We start from the raw sequence: 21,734 nt of genomic DNA, 5'->3' as shown, positions 1-21,734 counted from the left end.
TGGGATGCAGCAAAAGAGATCAAAGAGGAAGTATATAGCAATACAGGACTGCTGCATGAACCAAGAGCAGTCTCAAATACAGACCCTAACCATACCTAAAGGAGCTACAAAAAGAATAGCAAGTTAAATGTAAAGCCAGAAGAAGGGAAATAATAAATATTAGAGCAAAAATAAATTAAAAAAACAACAACAAACAGTAGGATGGATTAAAAAACAAACTAGGAGTTGGTTCTTTGAAAGATTTAATAAAACTGAAGAACCCTTAACCCACACTTATCAAAAGGAAAACAGAAAGGACCCAAATAAATGAAATAAGAGAGAAAATGAGAAAGAAAGAAATCACAATCAATATTACAGATATACAAAAAATTATAAGAGAATATTATGAAAAATTATATGCAAAGAAATTGGGCAATCTGGAAGCAATTGATACATTCCTAGAAACATACAATCTACCAAAACTAGAACAGGAAGAATTAGAAAAATTGAACAGACTGATAGCCAGTAAAGAAATCGAATCAGTAATCAGAAATCTCAGCTCCCAACAACATAAAAAGTCTAGGGCTAGTAAGCTTCCCAGTGGAATTCTATAAAATATTTAAAGAAAAATTAATGCCTATTATTCTCAAACTGTTCCAAAAAGTAGAAATGGAAGGGAAACTCCCAAACTTATTATCTGAGGTCAGAATTACCTTGATTCCAAAACCTTACAAAAATCCCACTAAAAAGAAGAATTACAGGCCAAAATCCCTCGTTAACATGGATACAAAAAAATTTCAAGATACTAGCCAATTGAATCCAACAGTACATTAAATGAATTATTCAACATGATCAATTGAGACTTATTTATGGGCTGTAATTTTGGTGCAGTATTCACAAATCAATCATTGTGATACACCACAATAATAAAAGAAAAGAACTATATGGCCCTGTCAATAGATGCAGACAAAATCTTTTCACAAAGTATAACATCCATTCTTGATAAATGTCCTAAACAAAGTAGGGATAGAGGGAACATAACTCAACATCAAAAAGTCCATGGATGAAAGACCCACAGAGAATATCATCTTCAGTGGGGAAAAACTGAGAGATTTTCCTCTAAGATCAGAAACAAGACAGGGTTGTCCATTCACACCACTGTCATTTAACAATGCACTGGAAGTCTTAGCCTCAGCAATCAGACAACAAAGAGAAATAAAATGCATAGAAATTGGCATGGAAAAAGTCACATTTCTCTATTCTCAGAAATGTGATGTTGCATGCTGAAAACTCAAAAGACTACCACAAAAAAAATGTTAGAACTAATATACGAATTCAGTAAATTCTGTGGCATTTCTATACACCAATAATGAAACACCAGAAAAAGAAATCAAGGAATTGATCCCATTTACAATTGCACTAAAAATTATCATAAGATATCTAGGAATAAACCTAACCAAAGAGATAAAAGATCTGTACTTTGAAATATATTTAAGAACTTTGAAAGAAATTCAAGATGAAAAAAAATTGGAAAAATATTCCATGGCCATTGATTGGATGAACAAATATTGTTAAAATGTGTATCCTACCCAAAGCAATTGACTATAATGCAATTAATATCAAAACACCAACAGGATGTTTCACATAGTTAGAAGAAACAATCCTGAAATTTTTATGGAACCAGAAAAGACCCTGAATAGCAAAAGCAATCTTAAAAAGGAAAAGCAAAGCTGGATATATCACAATTCTGGACTTCATGCTATATCACAAAGCTTTATTAATCAAGATGGGATGGTACTGGCACAAAACAGACACATAGATCAATGGAATGGAAGGAAAAATCCAGAAATGAACCCACAACTATGGTCAATTATCTCCAAAAAAGCAGGAAAGAATATCCAATGGAAAATAGACAGTCTCTTTAACAAATGGTGTTGGGAAATCTGTACAGCTAGATGAAAAAGAACTAAAGTGGAACATTTTTTACACTATACACCAAAATAAACTAAAAATGAATGAAAAGTAAGACACAAAGCCATCAAAATCCTAAAGGAAAACACAGGCAACCTCTCTGACATCAGCCAATGGAAGTTCTTACTAGACACATCTAAGGCAAGAGAAACAAAAGTGGAAACACACTATTGGGACTTCATCAAGATAAAACTTTCTGCACAGTGAAGGAAACAATCAACAACACAAAAAGATAACCTATGGAATGGGAAAATATATTTTCAAATGGCATACCTGATAAAGGGTTAGTATTCAAGATCTATAAAGAACTCATCAAACTCAACACCTAAAAACCTATAATCCAGTTAAGATATGAGCAGAATTTTGTCAAATGCTTTCTCTGCATCTAATGAGAGGATCATATGGTTCTTGGTTTTTCTCTTGCTGATATGATGAATCACATGATTGTTTTACGGGTGTTGAACCACCATTGTGTCCCAGGGATAAATCCTACTTGGTCATGGTGAATAATTTTCTTAATGTACTGTTAGATCCTATTGGCCAGTATCTTGTTGAGAATTTTTGCATCCATGTTCATCAGGGATATTGGTCTGTAATTCTCCTTTTTGGTGAGGTCTTTGTCTGGTTTTGGAATTAAGGTGATGCTGGCCTCATAGAACGAATTTGGAAGTACTCCATCTCTTTCTATCTTTCCAAACAGCTTTAGGAGAATAGGTATGGTTTCTTCTTTAAACGTTTGATAAAATTCCCCAGGGAAGCCATCTGGCCCTGGACTCTTGTGTCTTGGGAGGTTTTTGATGACTGCTTCAATTTCCTCCCTGGTTATTGGCCTGTTAAGGTTTACTATTTCTTCCTGTTCCAGTTTTGGTAGTTTGTGGCTTTCCAGGAATGCGTCCATTTCTCCTAGATTGCCTAATTTATTGGCATATATAACCACAATGAGATACCACCTCACACCAGTGAGAATGGGGAAAATTAACAAGGCAGGAAACCACAAATGTTGGAGAGGATGCGGAGAAAAGGGAACCCTCATACACTGTTGGTGGGAATGTGAACTGGTGCAGCCACTCTGGAAAACTGTGTGGAGGTTCCTCAGTTAAAAATATACCTGCCCTACGACCCAGCAATTGCACTGTTGGGGATTTACCCCAAAGATACAAATGCAATGAAACTCCGGGACACCTGCACCCCGATGTTTATAGCAGCAATGGCCACGATAGCCAAACTGTGGAAGGAGCCTCGGTGTCCAACGAAAGATGAATGGATAAAGAAGATGTGGTTTATGTATACAATGGAATATTACTCAGCAATTAGAAATGACAAATACCCACCATTTGCTTCAACGTGGATGGAACTGGAGGGTATTATGCTGAGTGAAGTAAGTCAGTCGGTGAAGGACAAACATATGTTCTCATTCATTTGGGGAATATAAATAATAGTGAAAGGGAATATAAGGGAAGGGGGAAGAAATGTGTGGGAAATATCAGAAAGGGAGACAGAACGTAAAGACTGCTAACTCTGGGAAATGAACTAGGGGTGGTGGAAGGGGAGAAGGGCGGGGGGTGGGAGTGAATGGGTGACGGGCACTGGGGGTTATTCTGTATGTTAGTAAATTGAACACCAATAAAAAATAAATTAAAAAAAAGATATGAGCAGAAGATATGAAAAGACATTTTCCCAAAGACCTACAGATGTCTCACCAACATAGGAAAAGATGCTCAATATTACTTATCATCAGGGAAATGCAAATCAAAATTACAATGTGATATCACTTCACATCTGTCAGAATGGCTAAAATTAACAACACAGGAAACAACAGGTATAGGTGAGGATGTGGAGAAAGGGGAATCATCTTACACTTTGGTGGAAATGCAAACTGGTGCAGTCCCTTTGTAAAATAGTATGAAGTTTCCTCAAGAATTTAAAAATAGAAATACCCTATGACTGAGCAATTGCACTACCAGATACTTACCCAAAGGATACAAAAATAGTGATTTGAGGGGACATGTGTACCCTGATGTTTAAATAGCATTATCTACAATTGAAAAATTATGGAAATACTATGACAAGAGCTGAGATGTCCATGGACAGATGAATGGATAAAGAAGTGATATATTCATATCACTCCATTATGTAAAATGGAGTATATTACTCAGCCATCACAAAGTGAAATCTTGTGATTTGCAATGACCTGGATGGAGCTAGAGTGTATTATGCTAAGTGAAATAAGTAAGTCAGAGAGAGACAAATACCATATGATTTCACTCATGTGTGAAATTTAGAAAGAAAACAGATAAACATAGTGGAAGGGAGAAAAAAGAGAGAAACACCATAAGAGACTTTTAACTATAGAGAACAAACTGAGAGTTGCTGGAGGGGAGGTGGGCAAGTGTGGAGCTAAATGGGTGATGGGTTTTAAGGAGGGCACTTGTTTTGCCGAGCACTGGGTATTATATGTAAGTGTTGAATTACTAAAACCTATTCCTGAAGCCAATGCTACAATATATGTTAACTAACTAGAATTTAAATAAAAACTTAAAAATGAATTCTCCAGGCATGTTAGTTATATCTGTTTCTTGTACATCACTGGCTGTGTTCTTATCCTGTTCTTTCATTTAGGATACATAACTCTGTTTTGGCATTTTTTTCTGTCACTGCTTTATCCTGCATATTAGAAAATCCACACTTTAAAACAAACACTTTAAAAGAGACAAAGAAGGGTATTATATAAACATGAAGGGGACAACTCAAGAAAAAGATACAACAATTGTAAATGTTATGAACTCACGCTGGACAACCTAAATATATGGAACAATAAAAAACATAAAGGAATTAATTGATAATAAAACAATAATAGTAGTGGGCTTTAACAACCTATGTACGTCAAGGGACAAATCAGCTAAACAGAAAATCAACAAGGAAACAATGGCTTTCAATGACATATTGGACCAGATGGACTTAACAGATATATTCAGAACATTCAATTCTAACACAGAAGAATACATATTCTTTTCAATTGAAAATGGGACATCCCCAGAAGGGGTCACATATAAGGTCACAAAACAAGCTTCAACAAATACAAAAAGATTGAAATTGTATCATACACCTTCTCAGGGTTCTGGGAGCGAGCCCCACATCAGGCTCCCTGTTCCCTCTCCCTCTGCCCCTCCCTGCTGCTTGTGTTCTTTCTCTCACTCTCTCTCTCAAATAAATAAATAATTTTTTAAAAGATTTTATTTATTTATTCATGAGAGACACAAAGAGAGAGAGACAGAGACACAGGCAGAAGGAGAAGCAGGCTTCCCGTGGAGCCCGATGTGGGACTCCATCCTGGACCCCGGGATCATGCCCCAAACTGAAGGCAGGCGCTCAACCGCTGAGCCACCCAGGCATTTTCCTAAATAAATAAATAAATATTTTTTAAATGAAAATGGACAAATGACAGTGCAAAACCTTTGGGATGTAGCAAGATCAGTCCGAAGATGGCAGTATATAGCAGTATAGGCCGTCCTCAAGAAGCAAGAAAGATTTCAAATAAACATCCTATCCTTACACTTAAAAGAGCCTTAAAAAAGGACAGACTAAACCAAAAATGCAGAATGAAGGAAATAATAAAAAGTACAGCAGAAATAAATGATATAGAAACAAAACAAAATACACTAGAAAAGATAAATGAAACCAGGAGTTGATTTTTTTAAAACTAATAAATTTGATAGCATTGAAATATGAAAACATAACTCTAGCCAGACCTATAAAAAAGAAAATGGGAAGGACTCAAGTAAATAAAATTTTAAAATGGGAGAAAAGAAATAACAATCAAGAAATACATTCAGGGGGATCCCTGGGTGGCGCAGCGGTTGAGTGCCTGCCTTTGGCCCAGGGCGCGATCCTGGAGACCCAGGATCGAATCCCACATCGGGCTCCCAGTGCATGGAGCCTGCTTCTCCCTCTGCCTGTGTCTCTGCCTCTCTCTCTCTCTCACTGTGTCACAGCCTATCATAAATAAATAAAAAATTAAAAAAAAGAAAAAAAAAGAAATACATTCAGGGATGCCTGAGTGGCTCAGCAGTTAAAGCATCTGCCTTTGGCTCAGGGCATGATCCCGGGGTCCTGGGATGGAGTCCCACATCGGGTTCCCTGCATGGAGCCTGATTCTCCCTCTGCCTATCTCTCTGTGTCTCTCCTGAATAAATAAATAAAATCTTTTTTTAAAAAAATACATTCACTGGGGGGAGGAGCAAGATGGCGGAAGAGTAGGGTCCCCAAATCACCTGTCTCCACCAAACTACCTAGAAAACCTTCAAATTATCCTGAAAATCTATGAATTCGGCCTGAGATTTAAAGAGAGACCAGCTGGAATGCAACAGTGAGAAGAGTTCGCGCTTCTATCAAGGTAGGAAGACGGGGAAAAAGAAGTAAAGAAACAAAGGCCTCCAAGGGGGAGGGGCCCCGCGAGGAGCCGGGCTGAGGCCGGGGCGAGTGTCCCCAGGACAGGAGAGCCCCGTCCCGGAGGAGCAGGAGCTGCACCGACCTTCCCGGGCGGAAAGGGGCTCGCGGGGAGTTGGAGCAGGACCCAGGAGGGCGGGGATGCCCTCGGGCTCCCTGGGACAGTAACAGAGCAACTGCGCGCCCAGGAGAGTGCGCCGAGCTCCCTAAGGGCTGCAGCGCGCACGGCGGGACCCGGCGGGACCGGAGCAGCCAGGAGGGGCTCGGGCGGTGGCTCCGCGGAGGGGGTTGCGCGGCCCCGGGAGCAGCTCGGAGGGGCTCGGGCAGAGGAAGAGGCTCCGTGCGGAGGGGGCTGCGCGGTTCCAGGAGCAGCTCGGAGGGGCTCGGGCGGCGGCTCCGCGGAGGGGGCTGCGCGGCCCGGGAGCGCGAATCCACCAGCGCAGGCTCCGGAGCACAGGGCGCCGGGACACAGCCCAGGATCCGGCCTCCTCCGGGACAGGCAGAGACCGGGAGGGCCCAGGACAGCGAGGACGCTCCTGCCCCAGCTGAGCAGATCAGCGGCCCCGCCCCGGAGCCTCCAGGCCCTGCAGACGGAGAGCTCCGGAGCTGAATCCAGGTTTCCAGAGCTGCCCCGCCACTGGGGCTGTTCCTCCTGCGGCCTCACGGGGTAAACAACCCCCACTGAGCCCTGCACCAGGCAGGGGCACAGCAGCTCCCCCAACTGCTAACACCTGAAAATCAGCACAACAGGCCCCTCCCCCAGAAGATCAGCTAGACTGACAACTTCCAGGAGAAGCCAAGGGACCTAAAGAACACAGAATCAGAAGATACTCCCCTGTGGTTCTTTTTTTTTTTTTTTTTTTTTTTTGTTTTTGTTGTGTTTGGCTTTTTGATTTGTTTCCTTCCCCCACCCCCTTTTTTTCTCCTTTCTTTTTCTTTCTCTTTTTCTTCTTTTTTTTTTTCTCGTTTTTTTTTCTTTTCTTCCCTTTTTTTTTCTCTTTCACTTTCTTTCCTTCTTTCTCTCCTCTCTTTTTCTCTTTTTCCCAATACAATTTGCTTTTGGCCACTCTGCACTGAGCAAAATGACTAGAAGGAAAACCTCACCTCAAAAGAAAGAATCAGAAACAGTCCTCTCTCCCACAGAGTTACATAATCTGGATTACAATTCAATGTCAGAAAGCCAATTCAGAAGCACTATTATACAGCTACTGGTGGCTCTAGAAAAAAGTATAAAGGACTCAAGAGACTTCATGACTGCAGAATTTAGAGCTAATCAGGCAGAAATTAAAAATCAATTGAATGAGATGCAATCCAAACTAGAAGTCCTAACGACGAGGGTTAACGAGGTGGAAGAACGAGTGAGTGACATAGAAGACAAGTTGATAGCAAAGAGGGAAACTGAGGAAAAAAGAGACAAACAATTAAAAGACCATGAAGATAGATTAAGGGAAATAAACGACAGCCTGAGGAAGAAAAACCTACGTTTAATTGGGGTTCCCGAGGGCGCCGAAAGGGACAGAGGGCCAGAATATGTATTTGAACAAATTCTAGCTGAAAACTTTCCTAATCTGGGAAGGGAAACAGGCATTCAGATCCAGGAAATAGAGAGATCCCCCCCTAAAATCAATAAAAACCGTTCAACACCTCGACATTTAATTGTGAAGCTTGCAAATTCCAAAGATAAGGAGAAGATCCTTAAAGCAGCAAGAGACAAGAAATCCCTGACTTTTATGGGGAGGAGTATTAGGGTAACAGCAGACCTCTCCACAGAGACCTGGCAGGCCAGAAAGGGCTGGCAGGATATATTCAGGGTCCTAAATGAGAAGAACATGCAACCAAGAATACTTTATCCAGCAAGGCTCTCATTCAAAATGGAAGGAGAGATAAAGAGCTTCCAAGACAGGCAGCAACTAAAAGAATATGTGACCTCCAAACCAGCTCTGCAAGAAATTTTAAGGGGGACTCTTAAAATTCCCCTTTAAGAAGAAGTTCAGTGGAACAGTCCACAAAAACAAAGACTAATAGATATCATGATGACACTAAACTCATATCTCTCAATAGTAACTCTGAATGTGAACGGGCTTAATGACCCCATCAAAAGGCGCAGGGTTTCAGACTGGATAAAAAAGCAGGACCCATCTATTTGCTGTCTACAAGAGACTCATTTTAGACAGAAGGACACCTACAGCCTGAAAATAAAAGGGTGGAGAACCATTTACCATTCGAATGGTCCTCAAAAGAAAGCAGGGGTAGCCATCCTTATATCAGATAAACTAAAATTTACCCCAAAGACTGTAGTGAGAGATGAAGAGGGACACTATATCATACTTAAAGGATCCATTCAACAAGAGGACTTAACAATCCTCAATATATATGCTCCGAATGTGGGAGCTGCCAAATATATAAATCAATTATTAACCAAAGTGAAGAAATACTTAGATAATAATACACTTATACTTGGTGACTTCAATCTAGCTCTTTCTATACTCGATAGGTCTTCTAAGCAAAACATCTCCAAAGAAACGAGAGCTTTAAATGATACACTGGACCAGATGGATTTCACAGATATCTACAGAACTTTACATCCAAACTCAACCGAATACACATTCTTCTCAAGCGCACATGGAACTTTCTCCAGAATAGACCACATATTGGGTCACAAATCGGGTCTGAACCGATACCAAAAGATTGGGATTGTCCCCTGCATATTCTCGGACCATAATGCCTTGAAATTAGAACTAAATCACAACAAGAAGTTTGGAAGGACCTCAAACACATGGAGGTTAAGGACCATCCTGCTAAAAGATAAAAGGGTCAACCAGGAAATTAAGGAAGAATTAAAAAGATTCATGGAAACTAATGAGAATGAAGATACAACCGTTCAAAATCTTTGGGATGCAGCAAAAGCAGTCCTAAGGGGGAAATACATCGCAATACAAGCATCCATTCAAAAACTGGAAAGAACTCAAATACAAAAGCTAACCTTACACATAAAGGAGCTAGAGAAAAAACAGCAAATAGATCCTACACCCAAGAGAAGAAGGGAGTTAATAAAGATTCGAGCAGAACTCAACGAAATCGAGACCAGAAGAACTGTGGAACAGATCAACAGAACCAGGAGTTGGTTCTTTGAAAGAATTAATAAGATAGATAAACCATTAGCCAGCCTTATTAAAAAGAAGAGAGAGAAGACTCAAATTAATAAAATCATGAATGAGAAAGGAGAGATCACTACCAACACCAAGGAAATACAAACGATTTTAAAAACATATTATGAACAGCTATACGCCAATAAATTAGGCAATCTAGAAGAAATGGACGCATTCCTGGAAAGCCACAAACTACCAAAACTGGAACAGGAAGAAATAGAAAACCTGAACAGGCCAATAACCAGGGAGGAAATTGAAGCAGTCATCAAAAACCTCCCAAGACACAAGAGTCCAGGGCCAGATGGCTTCCCAGGAGAATTTTATCAAACGTTTAAAGAAGAAATCATACCTATTCTCCTAAAGCTGTTTGGAAAGATAGAAAGAGATGGAGTACTTCCAAATTCGTTCTATGAAGCCAGCATCACCTTAATTCCAAAGCCAGGCAAAGACCCCACCAAAAAGGAGAATTACAGACCAATATCCCTGATGAACATGGATGCAAAAATTCTCAACAAGATACTGGCCAATAGGATCCAACAGTACATTAAGAAAATTATTCACCATGACCAAGTAGGATTTATCCCTGGGACACAAGGCTGGTTCAACACCCGTAAAACAATCAATGTGATTCATCATATCAGCAAGAGAAAAACCAAGAACCATATGATCCTCTCATTGGATGCAGAGAAAGCATTTGACAAAATACAGCATCCATTCCTGATCAAAACTCTTCAGAGTGTAGGGATAGAGGGAACATTCCTCGACATCTTAAAAGCCATCTACGAAAAGCCCACAGCAAATATCATTCTCAATGGGGAAGCACTGGGAGCCTTTCCCCTAAGATCAGGAACAAGACAGGGATGTCCACTCTCACCACTGCTATTCAACATAGTACTGGAAGTCCTAGCCTCAGCAATCAGACAACAAAAAGACATTAAAGGCATTCAAATTGGCAAAGAAGAAGTCAAACTCTCCCTCTTCGCCGATGACATGATACTGTACATAGAAAACCCAAAAGTCTCCACCCCAAGATTGCTAGAACTCATACAGCAATTCGGTAGCGTGGCAGGATACAAAATCAATGCCCAGAAGTCAGTGGCATTTCTATACACTAACAATGAGACTGAAGAAAGAGAAATTAAGGAATCAATCCCATTTACAATTGCACCCAAAAGCATAAGATACCTAGGAATAAACCTCACCAAAGATGTAAAGGATCTATACCCTCAAAACTATAGAACACTTCTGAAAGAAATTGAGGAAGACACAAAGAGATGGAAAAATATTCCATGCTCATGGATTGGCAGAATTAATATTGTGAAAATGTCAATGTTACCCAGGGCAATATACACGTTTAATGCAATCCCTATCAAAATACCATGGACTTTCTTCAGAGAGTTAGAACAAATTATTTTAAGATTTGTGTGGAATCAGAAAAGACCCCGAATAGCCAGGGGAATTTTAAAAAAGAAAACCATATCTGGGGGCATCACAATGCCAGATTTCAGGTTGTACTACAAAGCTGTGGTCATCAAGACAGTGTGGTACTGGCACAAAAACAGACACATAGATCAGTGGAACAGAATAGAGAATCCAGAAGTGGACCCTGAACTTTATGGGCAACTAATATTCGATAAAGGAGGAAAGACTATCCATTGGAAGAAAGACAGTCTCTTCAATAAATGGTGCTGGGAAAATTGGACATCCACATGCAGAAGAATGAAACTAGACCACTCTCTTTCACCATACACAAAGATAAACTCAAAATGGATGAAAGATCTAAATGTGAGACAAGATTCCATCAAAATCCTAGAGAAGAACACAGGCAACACCCTTTTTGAACTCGGCCATAGTAACTTCTTGCAAGATACATCCATGAAGGCAAAAGAAACAAAAGCAAAAATGAACTATTGGGACTTCATCAGGATAAGAAGCTTTTGCACAGCAAAGGATACAGTCAACAAAACTCAAAGACAACCTACAGAATGGGAGAAGATATTTGCAAATGACATATCAGATAAAGGGCTAGTTTCCAAGATCTATAAAGAACTTATTAAACTCAACACCAAAGAAACAAACAATCCAATCATGAAATGGGCAAAAGACATGAACAGAAATCTCACAGAGGAAGACATAGACATGGCCAACATGCATATGAGAAAATGCTCTGCATCACTTGCCATCAGGGAAATACAAATGAAAACTACAATGAGATACCACCTCACACCAGTGAGAATGGGGAAAATTAACAAGGCAGGAAACAACAAATGTTGGAGAGGATGCGGAGAAAAGGGAACCCTCTTACACTGTTGGTGGGAATGTGAACTGGTGCAGCCACTCTGGAAAACTGTGTGGAGGTTCCTCAAACAGTTAAAAATATACCTGCCCTACGACCCAGCAATTGCACTGTTGGGGATTTACCCCAAAGATACAAATGCAATGAAACGCCGGGACACCTGCACCCCGATGTTTCTAGCAGCAATGGCCACGATAGCCAAACTGTGGAAGGAGCCTCGGTGTCCAACGAAAGATGAATGGATAAAGAAGATGTGGTTTATGTATACAATGGAATATTACTCAGCTATTAGAAATGACAAATACCCACCATTTGCTTCAACGTGGATGGAACTGGAGGGTATTATGCTGAGTGAAGTAAGTCAGTCAGAGAAGGACAAACATTATATGTTCTCATTCATTTGGGGAATATAAATAATAGTGAAAGGGAAAATAAGGGACGGGAGAAGTAATGTGTGGGAAATATCAGAAAGGGAGACAGAACATAAAGACTGCTAACTCTGGGAAACGAACTAGGGGTGGTAGAAGGGGAGGAGGGTGGGGGGTGGGAGTGAATGGGTGACGGGCACTGGGTGTTATTCTGTATGTTAGTAAATTGAACACCAATAAAAAAATAAATTAAAAAAAAAAAAAATACATTCACTAATTATGAAAAACTATATGCCAACAACTTGGACAATGTAGAAGTGCATAGATTTCTAGAAACATATAAACTACCAAAATTGAAGCAGAAAGAAATAGAAATTTGAACAGACTAATAACCAGCAAAAAAATGGAATCAGTAATCAAAAAAATCACAACAAACACAAGTGCGGGCCATATGGCTTCACAGGTGAATTCTACCTGTGGAAGTAGGCATTCCAAAAACATAGAAGAGGTTGTAAATCTACCAAATTCATTCTATGAGACAAGCATTACCCTGACACAAAAACCAGATAATGACTCCACTAAAAAAGTGAACTACAGGCCAATATCTCTGATAAGCATGGATGAAAAATTCTCAAAAAAAAAAAAAAACAAACAAAAACACTAGCAAATGAATTCAAAAAATGCATTAAAAATTCCATTCACCACATCAAGTGGTATTTATTTCTGGGCTGCAAGTGTGGTTCAGTATTTGCAAATCGATCAATGTGATACACCACATTAATAAATAAGAACCATGTAATCATTTCAATAGATGCAGAAAAGCATTGGAGAAAGTATAGCATCCATTCATTATAAAAGTCCTCAACAAGTAGTTTTAGAAGGAACATGCATGTCTCAATAAAGTCCATATATGAACAACTCAGAACTAATATTATTTATCCACCATGGGGAAAAACTATGACATTTTTTCCTCAGTAAGGAACAAGACAGGGAAGTATGCTCTCACCACAGTTATTTGAACATAGTCCTAGACTCAGCAATCAGAAAACAAAAAGAAATAAAAGGCATACAAATCAGCAAAGAAGAGGTCAAATTTTTACCATTTGCAGATGACATCTTACTGATGACATGTTACTCTATATGAATAACCTGCAGTACCTGGATGTCTCAGTCAATTAAACATCTGGCTTTAGCTCAGGTCATGATCCTGGGGTCCTGAGATCAAGCCCCGCATTGGGCCCCCTGCTCAATGGGGAGCCTGATTCTCCTTCTCCTCCCTGTTCACATTCTCTTGCTATCTCTGTTGTTATATCTGTCTCTCTCAAATAAATAAAATCTTTAAAAAAGAGGAAAACCTGAAAGATTCCACCAAAAACTGCTAGAAGTGATATACGATTTCAGTAATGTGGCAGGATACAAAATCAATGTACAGAAATCCATTGCATTACTATACAGCAATAATTGAGAAGGAGGAATGCAAATATCAATCCCATTTACAATTATATCAAAAAATAATATCCTAAGAATAAACCTAACCAAGAGGTGAAAAACCTATACTCTGAAAACTATAAAACTCAGATGAAGGAATTTGAAAATTATACAAAGAAATGGAAAAAAATATTCCATGCTTATGGATTGGAAGGATAGATATTATTAAAATGTCTATACTACCCAAAATTTAAAAGTCTATGCTACCCAACACAATCTATATATTTAATTCAATCTCTATGAAAATGCCAACAGAATTTTTCATGGAGCTATAAAAAAAAAATCCTAAGATTTGTATGGAACCACAAAAGTCCCCATTTAGCCAAACCATCTTGAAAAAAGAAAAGCAGGGATCCCTGGGTGGCGCAGCGGTTTGGCACCTGCCTTTGGCCCAGGGCGCGATCCTGGAGACCCGGGATCGAATCCCACGTCGGGCTCCCGGTGCTTGGAGCCTGCTTCTCCCTCCGCCTGTGTCTCTGCCTCTCTCTCTCTCTCTCCGTGTGACTATCATGAATAAATAAATTTAAAAAGAAAAAAATTAAAAAAAAAAAAGAAAAAGAAAAGCATAGTTGGAGCCATCACAATTCCAGACTTCAAGTTATAGTACAAAGCTGTAGTGATCAAGAGACTATGGTACTGCCCCAAATATAGACACAGAGATCCATGGAACAGAATAGAAAACCTTGAAAGGAGCCCACAATTACATGATCAATTCATCTTCAACCATGCAGGAAATAATATACGATGGGGAAAAAAGACAGTCTTTTCAACAAATGTTGTTAAGAAAACTGAACAGCAACATGCAAAAAATAAAACTGGACCACTTTCTTATACCATATGCAAAAATAAATTCACAATGGGTTAAAGGAAATGAGACAAGAAGCCATCAAAATCCTAAAGGAGAACACAGGAAGTAACCTCTTTGACATTGGCCATAACAACTTCTTTTAGGTATGTCTTCAGAAGCAAGGGAAATGAAAGCAAAAACAAACTATTAGGACTTCATCAAAACAAAAACGTCTTGAATGCCTGGGTGGCTCATTGGGTTAAGTGCCTGACTCTTGATTTTGACTCAGGTCATGATTTCAGTGTTGTGAGATAGAGAGTCCTGAATCAGGCTCCACAATCATGGGGAGTCTGCTTGAGATTCTTTACCTCTACCCTCCCCCATACTCTCACTCCCTAAAATAAATAAATAAATCTTTAAAAAAATACAATAAAATACAAATCAAAAACTTCTGCATAGCAAAGGAAAAAAATCAACAAAACTAAAAGGCAATCTATGGAATAAGAAAACAAAATCGGTAGAAGATATAAGTAGATATTTTTCCAAAGAAGACATCCCAATGACCAACAGACACATGCCAATATGCTCAACATCATTCATCATCAAATAAATACAAATCAGAACTACAGTTAGATATGACATCACACCTGTCAGAATGGTGAAAATCAACAACACAGGAAACAACAGGTGTTGACAAGGATGTGGAGTAAAGGGAACGCTTTTTCACTATTGGTGAAAATGCAAACTGGTGCATCCATTGTGGAAAACAGTTTGGAAGTTTCTTTAAAAAGTAAGTACAGAAGTACCCTATGATCTAGCAATTTCACAATTACGTATTTACCCAAAGAATACAAAAACACTAATTCAAAGTGATACATACATCCTCATGTTTATGGCAGCATTATCTACAATCCCCAAATGATCAAAACAGCCCAAATGTGAATCAACTTATGAATGAATAAGAAACAGTGGTGTATATATACAATTGAATAGTACTCAGTCATAAAAAATAAATCATGCTTTTTGAAAGTATGTGGATGGAGTTAAAGTGTTATGCTAAGTGAAATAAGTCAGCTTGAGAAAAGTAAAAAACCATATATTTTCACCAGTATGTAGAATTTAATAAAGAAAACAAATGAGCAAAGTGAATAAAAAAGAGAGAGGCAGTCTAAGAAACAGACACTTAACTACAGAGAACAAACTAATGGCTACCAGAGGAGAGGTTGGTGAGTGGATGGGTGAAATAGGTAATAAGGATGAAGGATTTCACTTATGGTGAACATTACGTGTTGTATATAATTGTTGAATTACTATGTTGTACACCTGAAAGTAATATTACTTTGTATATTAACTAACTGGAGTTTAAATAAAAACTTCAAAAGGAAATGAACTCATTAAATATTTTTACACTAATATTAGGCAACCCTGATAAGTAATGATTCATGAGGAGATATGTAAGCTCTTTGTGGTGCTTGTGATTCTGCTATAAATAAGTCTTAATTCAAATGATTCCCAAGGTACTTGTCTTTAAAAATATTCTGTACTACCATAGTCTATATTTCATTGTTTGATAAAAAGAAATTTTAAGCATGTTTGAAAGTATCCAATGAATTATAAAATTACAGTAAAGACACTGTTTTTATATATTTTAAGAACTCATCAGAGCCAAAATTGTGTCTCCACATACGTTTTATTAAAAAAATTATCTATAAGAAATGATTTTGGGGGATCCCTGGGTGGCTCAGTGGTTTAGCGCCTGCCTTTGGCCCAGGGCGTGATCTTGGAGTCCCAGGATCAAGTCCCACATCAGGCTCCTTCATGGAGCCTGCCTCTACCTCTGCCTGTGTCTCTGCCTCTCTCTCTCTGTGTCTCTCATGAATAAATTAATAAAATATTTTTTTAAAAAAGAAAAAAAGAAATGATTTGAAGACAACCTATACATGTACACTTTACTAGTGTTATCCATGGGTTAAAACAGTGGTTCTTTATGGCACAGCACAGCACAACATGGTACTTTGTTCCATTCACTGGTACCCATTCATAGTCTAGAATGCAAAGGGGAAGCTGGGGGAGACTTGCATCCCTCCTACAGGGAAGGGTGATGATCATAGAGATTTTGTTTGAGGGACACCTCCTGTTGCTTTGACACCGGGAACCTCTGGCATATCCTGTGTGGGATGCCACTTCAAAGCTTGGGTGGGGTCGAGGGTGGATTTTCTTGGAAATGGAGTTTCTCTAAGGCTTCTTCTTTGGTTCCTAATGACTCTCCCTTGAGATGACTTTTAACCCACTGGAAACAATTCAGATTGCAAGATTTAAAAAGACAACTGATCTTCTATAACACTGCATGGCCTCAGTAATCCTTATAAGATGGGGGGAAATGTCTCATTAATGCAACATTAAATTGCAATATGATATATCAGATCACTTCTGCAGTAAACTTGACAAATGGACAGAAGTACCCCATGTCCAGCTCTGCATGGCCCTAAATCAGGGCCCCAACCTAAGTGCTTGTTGCAGAATGTGTTTGCCTGCTAACCAGGCTAGTAAATCCCCTCCTGGTATACTGGATGATAACAGCCTAAATAGCCCTCCTTCTAATAAACCTAGGTTGCCAGAGGAAACACAGACTATCCCTAACAAAGGAGATGCTGACTTTCACTGCTCCTCCTCCTAATAAACCCAGGTTATTTTTGTTGTATGTGAGGACTTCTCCCTCATAGATATAATTCCTCATGTTTAGTAGCTGTGATAATTGAAGTTAACTGTCCCTGGTTAGTCTCCCTTGGGGCAGGGACTTAAGGGAATATTTCCAAGCAGCTGTCAAAATTCCTTTTGTTTTGAGAAAGTTCCCTGTCTTCGCTGTCTCAACATGGACTGCCTATTTTCATTTGTTGGTGGGAAACAAACAAACAAACAAACGTGTGTCTGCTCATCTGAGATGACAACCTTTAGGACTGGGAATCCTCTTTCTCTGCCCTCTAGGCTTTTGTCTACTTCTAGCCTTGCTGGCAGCACCTCACCTCTTCTGCCTCCCCCTCCTCTTGTTTCTGCACAACCTTAGGTGTGGCCTGCATAACTGGCTCCTGTACCATCCTGGGTGCTCCTCCATTGGCTCCTCCTACCCTTGCTGTCACGAAGTGACGAGCACTCCCTTGGACTTATACTACTCACTTCAGATTTCCCCATCAGTTCTCCAGGTAAAAATTAACAATGGGGAACAAATTGAATGACTTTTAAGTGGACCCAGGTGAAACATATTCTATATTTAAATTGATATAAGTTCTTTGGCTTCTTTTAGATACACATGTCTTTAGAGTTATCAGCATTAAACATGAAACTTTATTCTACCAAGGTTTACTAAATGGTCAAATAAGCTCCTGTTATCTCTATTACAATATGATAGCAAAATGACTTAAAATGATGGTTAATTTTGTCTGTCTCATTGAACTCCAATAAAAAAATATGAAACTGGAGGGCATTATGCTGAGTGAAATAAGTCAATCGGAGAAGGACAAACATTATATGGTCTCATTCATTTGGAGAATATAAAAAAATAGTGGAAGGGAATAAAGGAGAGAAAATGAGTGGAAAATATCAGAGAGGGAGACAGAACATGAGAGACTCCTAACTCTGGGAAATGAACAAGGGGTGGTGGAAAGGGAGGTGGGCGGGGGGTGGGAGTGACTGGGTGATGGGCACTGAGGGGGGCACTTGATGGGATGAGCACTGGGTGTTACACTATATGTTGGCAAATTGAACTCCAATAAAAAATAATAAAAAATAATAAAAATATTAAAAAACCCCAAAAAACAAAAAAAAATGTCTCAAAGTTATCATGTGTAGTTTTTAAGATAGCTTTCAAAGACTTTGGTAACCTGAAACTTTAAATTTTTGCTTGGATAATAAATTGAGTTTAATTGATTGGATATCTAAGTCTTTTCTAAATTAGATGAGATACTGGAACATTGGTTTCTGAATGTAGGTTTGTGCTTTAGGCTTCATATTGCAGAGAAGCTGAGGATACTTCGCTCTGTTGGTAAACATGCTCTGTGCTTTATTGCAAGATTGTACTACAGGAAAAAATTTTTCCTTAAATTATGAAATGTATTTATAAATTTCAAATCTAAAGAATTCTGGTATAACAGTTCACAATTGGTTAATACTTAGTTTTCACTGGAGACTAAGGTTTCTAAGAGTTAAAATTCATCTGTTAGATGTAATTAAGACTGATGGAAATAACTGAAATGAAAAAGTTGTAGAAGGTTTATAAATGGAGATCTTTGGAACAGAATTTTCTATATGTGGTCAGGACTAATATTGAAATGAATGGATTCTGGAAGTACACTGGTATAAGATGCTAATTCTGCTTTTTCTCTCTGTTAAAAAAAAAGACAAAATTTTCTTGGATTGTTCGTCTGCTCTTGTTAATATAATGTAAACAGAGTTATCTTTTTTCTCTCTTTTGTCTGCCTGGAAACCAAAACTTATGTTTTGTCTTTATTGGGTTTTTGATTACTTAAGATAGGTAAAACTCAATTTTAAAGGAACTAAATTTTGCTAACAACTGTATAACCCTACCTGTTTACCTTTGGAAACTCTTACTGCCACCTTGGTTAAATAAATTATTAACTTTTAAGTTTTGTAATGATCTGTAATACTATTTAGACATGTCCTTTCTAAGGTGTTTTGAGGTTTTTAACAAGCCTCTCCGAGATTTTAATTATAAATGAAGTCTCTTTGACTTATTAGGCCTGTTTACTTGGTATGCTATGTTTTGTTATAAGGCCATCACTTGATATTCTGATTATTGAAGTATTACATGTCACAGAAATAACCAGATTTCCTTGCTAGGTATATTATAATGAACTCTCATATCAAATCTTTAACCATGTCCATTTTTGAGTGTTTTGTCCTTTATAGTTATTGTTCTTATTGTCTTACAAAACATATTTCATCTTCAAGGAGATTTATAAAAAAGGGCTTTTGAAAAATACAGGGTTTTGATATCTCTAAAATAAAAAAAACTAAATTGGTAAGAATTTCCAGAAATAACTAAAAACATCTGCATTTAAACTAAACAAGAATTAGTAATATAAAACTAAGTGAACTAAGGAAGATGATTATAGTTTTGGGGAGTCATGTTTGAAACATTGCTGTTTCTCTAATATTTGCTCTTCTAGATTAAGGAAATTTGCCCTTAAGATATCCATGATTTACAAAAATATGATAAAATATTCCTTTGTGAACAAATGGAAGCATTTACTTTTTCTCTCTACCTGAATCCTCTGAAATTCAAAAACTCAGTGTTCTTTCTTCCATGTCAATTACAATTGTTTGCTTGAGTTTAGTAAGAATCTATTTTTCTTGTAGCAGGACACCATTGAAAACATTGGTTATTTTACCAAGGCTTTTGACTTGTCATATTTGACAGACATGCATAGACTCTGATATTACCAGACAGCTTTAAGGAACTAAGGTTGACTTTATGAAGCATGAAGCCAATAGAGTCCCTTGGAAATATTTGCCTGATGCCTTGCTTACAGAGTTCCCAGCAGTCTTACCAGATGAATGAAGAATTTCACTTCCTGGAAGGTGAAAGAACCTCAAAATATTTTAGGGACCTCAAGAAGAGGAATTCACCAAAATCTACAGGTATTGCAGGAATGTCTAATGGAAAGTATTTGGCTTAGCTTCTGGCCTAGAGAGGCTACTAAAAGTTCAATCTAGATATTCCTTATAAAAAGTTCCAGCAAAGTAGATTTTGAAAGATCTGTATGATCAACCACTATTCTTGCTGAACTTACATAAACCCAGGAGATATGGTTTATTTAAAGGATTGGAAGTCTAACACAGCAGAGGATTCAACTCCAAAATGGAAGGGCCAGTACCATGTTCTATTATGTACTCCCACTGCCACAAAATTAGGACATTGCGCATCATTCATATATCAAGAATTAAACCTGTACTTTCCCCACAAGAATCTATTATAGAAGCTAATGTGACTTCCTATTTCTGTGAACCTGTGGAAGACCTCAAACTTATCTTCAAATGACAAAAAGGGTCTGGAAGAAAATTTTAGTCATCAAAGGCCTTTTTTATTGGGCTTATTTTTCTCATAATAATAACTTTTAGATTTTTTTTTTTTTGTATCTCCCTGCCTGGTGCCAAGACTCCTTTCCTGCCATAACTTCAAACTGATGGATGATCTTTTCTCCTCAAATAAGTTAATTTATATTGCCTATCTTGGATTCAGCTGCCTCTGCCTTTGTTAATTCCTCTATATAAGTTCCCAAACTGACCAATGTTGACCCTCTAAAGGAGAGACATCTCTATGCCCCTATTCAGCAGGAAGAAATTACAAGATAAGAACTTCCACCCTCAACAACCTTAAAGATTTAAGGGTCAAAATTGTTCAGGAGGGAATGACCTGCAGAATAAAGGCAAAAACAAATGTAGATAAAATTAAATTTCCTTACAACTTGCAGCCTAATAACAAATACTGAGACAGGCAGAGTATGTCATTCCTCCAAGAACTCCCACTGTCTTCATGTTAACAGAAAATTGAATAAAAGAGGAAAATAAATAAGGAAAATTAAAAAGAAACAGTCTTCTGATAATTTTATTTATTTCTTGGATAAAGCTAGTAGGTTTGGAGGGCCACCTTCTTCACTATGGCCTCCATAAGTAATTGGAATAAAACCTTGATTTTCAAGCAGGTATAAATTCCTTTTTTGGCATGATTCCATAAATTTCATTTTTTCCTATAAACTGGTTAGTTAAGATAGCAAAATGTCTTAAAGGAGTGTATTAATTTAAGATATTAGCTTTTTTTAGGTGCATAATTTACTCTTGGAGAAAATAAAACTATATTTCCTCCAAAATGAGTTCTATGAAGAACACAGGTCTTGGAGAACAGAAGAAAAATGATTGGCTATGTTTAACAAAAAGTACGGAAAAATACTTTGCCTAGATTTATTTTCTCTAAATAGTGGTCTAGAAAAACTGTTTAAGCTATGTTGTATTTAGTTAGCTAAAAAGTACACTGAAATTTCAGCACTATGTGGATTTTGCTTTGATTTTTTCCTTTGTTTTATGTTTTCTTCCCCATTTTGCAATTGTCTTATGTGAACAGTTACCATTGGAGAAATCTTAACGTTTAATCCAGTCATATAATTTTATTTTATTTCAAAGGGTTGGGTACATTCAGTTAAAAAGAATAGATTTTCAGAAACTCATTTTAAAGGCCT

General features: G+C 38.0%; 1 protein-coding gene across 2 annotated transcripts in view; it reads left to right on the top strand.

Annotated features, from left to right (window-relative positions):
• Positions 1-18,113, top strand: part of PCDH11X (protocadherin 11 X-linked) — a 475,627-nt gene extending 457,514 nt beyond the window's left edge. For both annotated transcript variants that reach the window (XM_077890193.1, XM_077890191.1), the window contains one exon: positions 17,549-18,113. In XM_077890193.1, coding sequence (XP_077746319.1) covers positions 17,549-17,628 — 80 coding nt within the window. In that variant the 3' untranslated portion in view covers positions 17,629-18,113. The remainder of the gene's footprint in view (positions 1-17,548) is intronic.
• Positions 18,114-21,734: the final 3,621 nt, after the last annotated feature.

This window comes from Canis aureus, chromosome X (genome assembly GCF_053574225.1).
Source record: "Canis aureus isolate CA01 chromosome X, VMU_Caureus_v.1.0, whole genome shotgun sequence".
NCBI lineage: Eukaryota > Metazoa > Chordata > Mammalia > Carnivora > Canidae > Canis > Canis aureus.
This window is presented reverse-complemented; position numbering and strand designations above follow the sequence as displayed.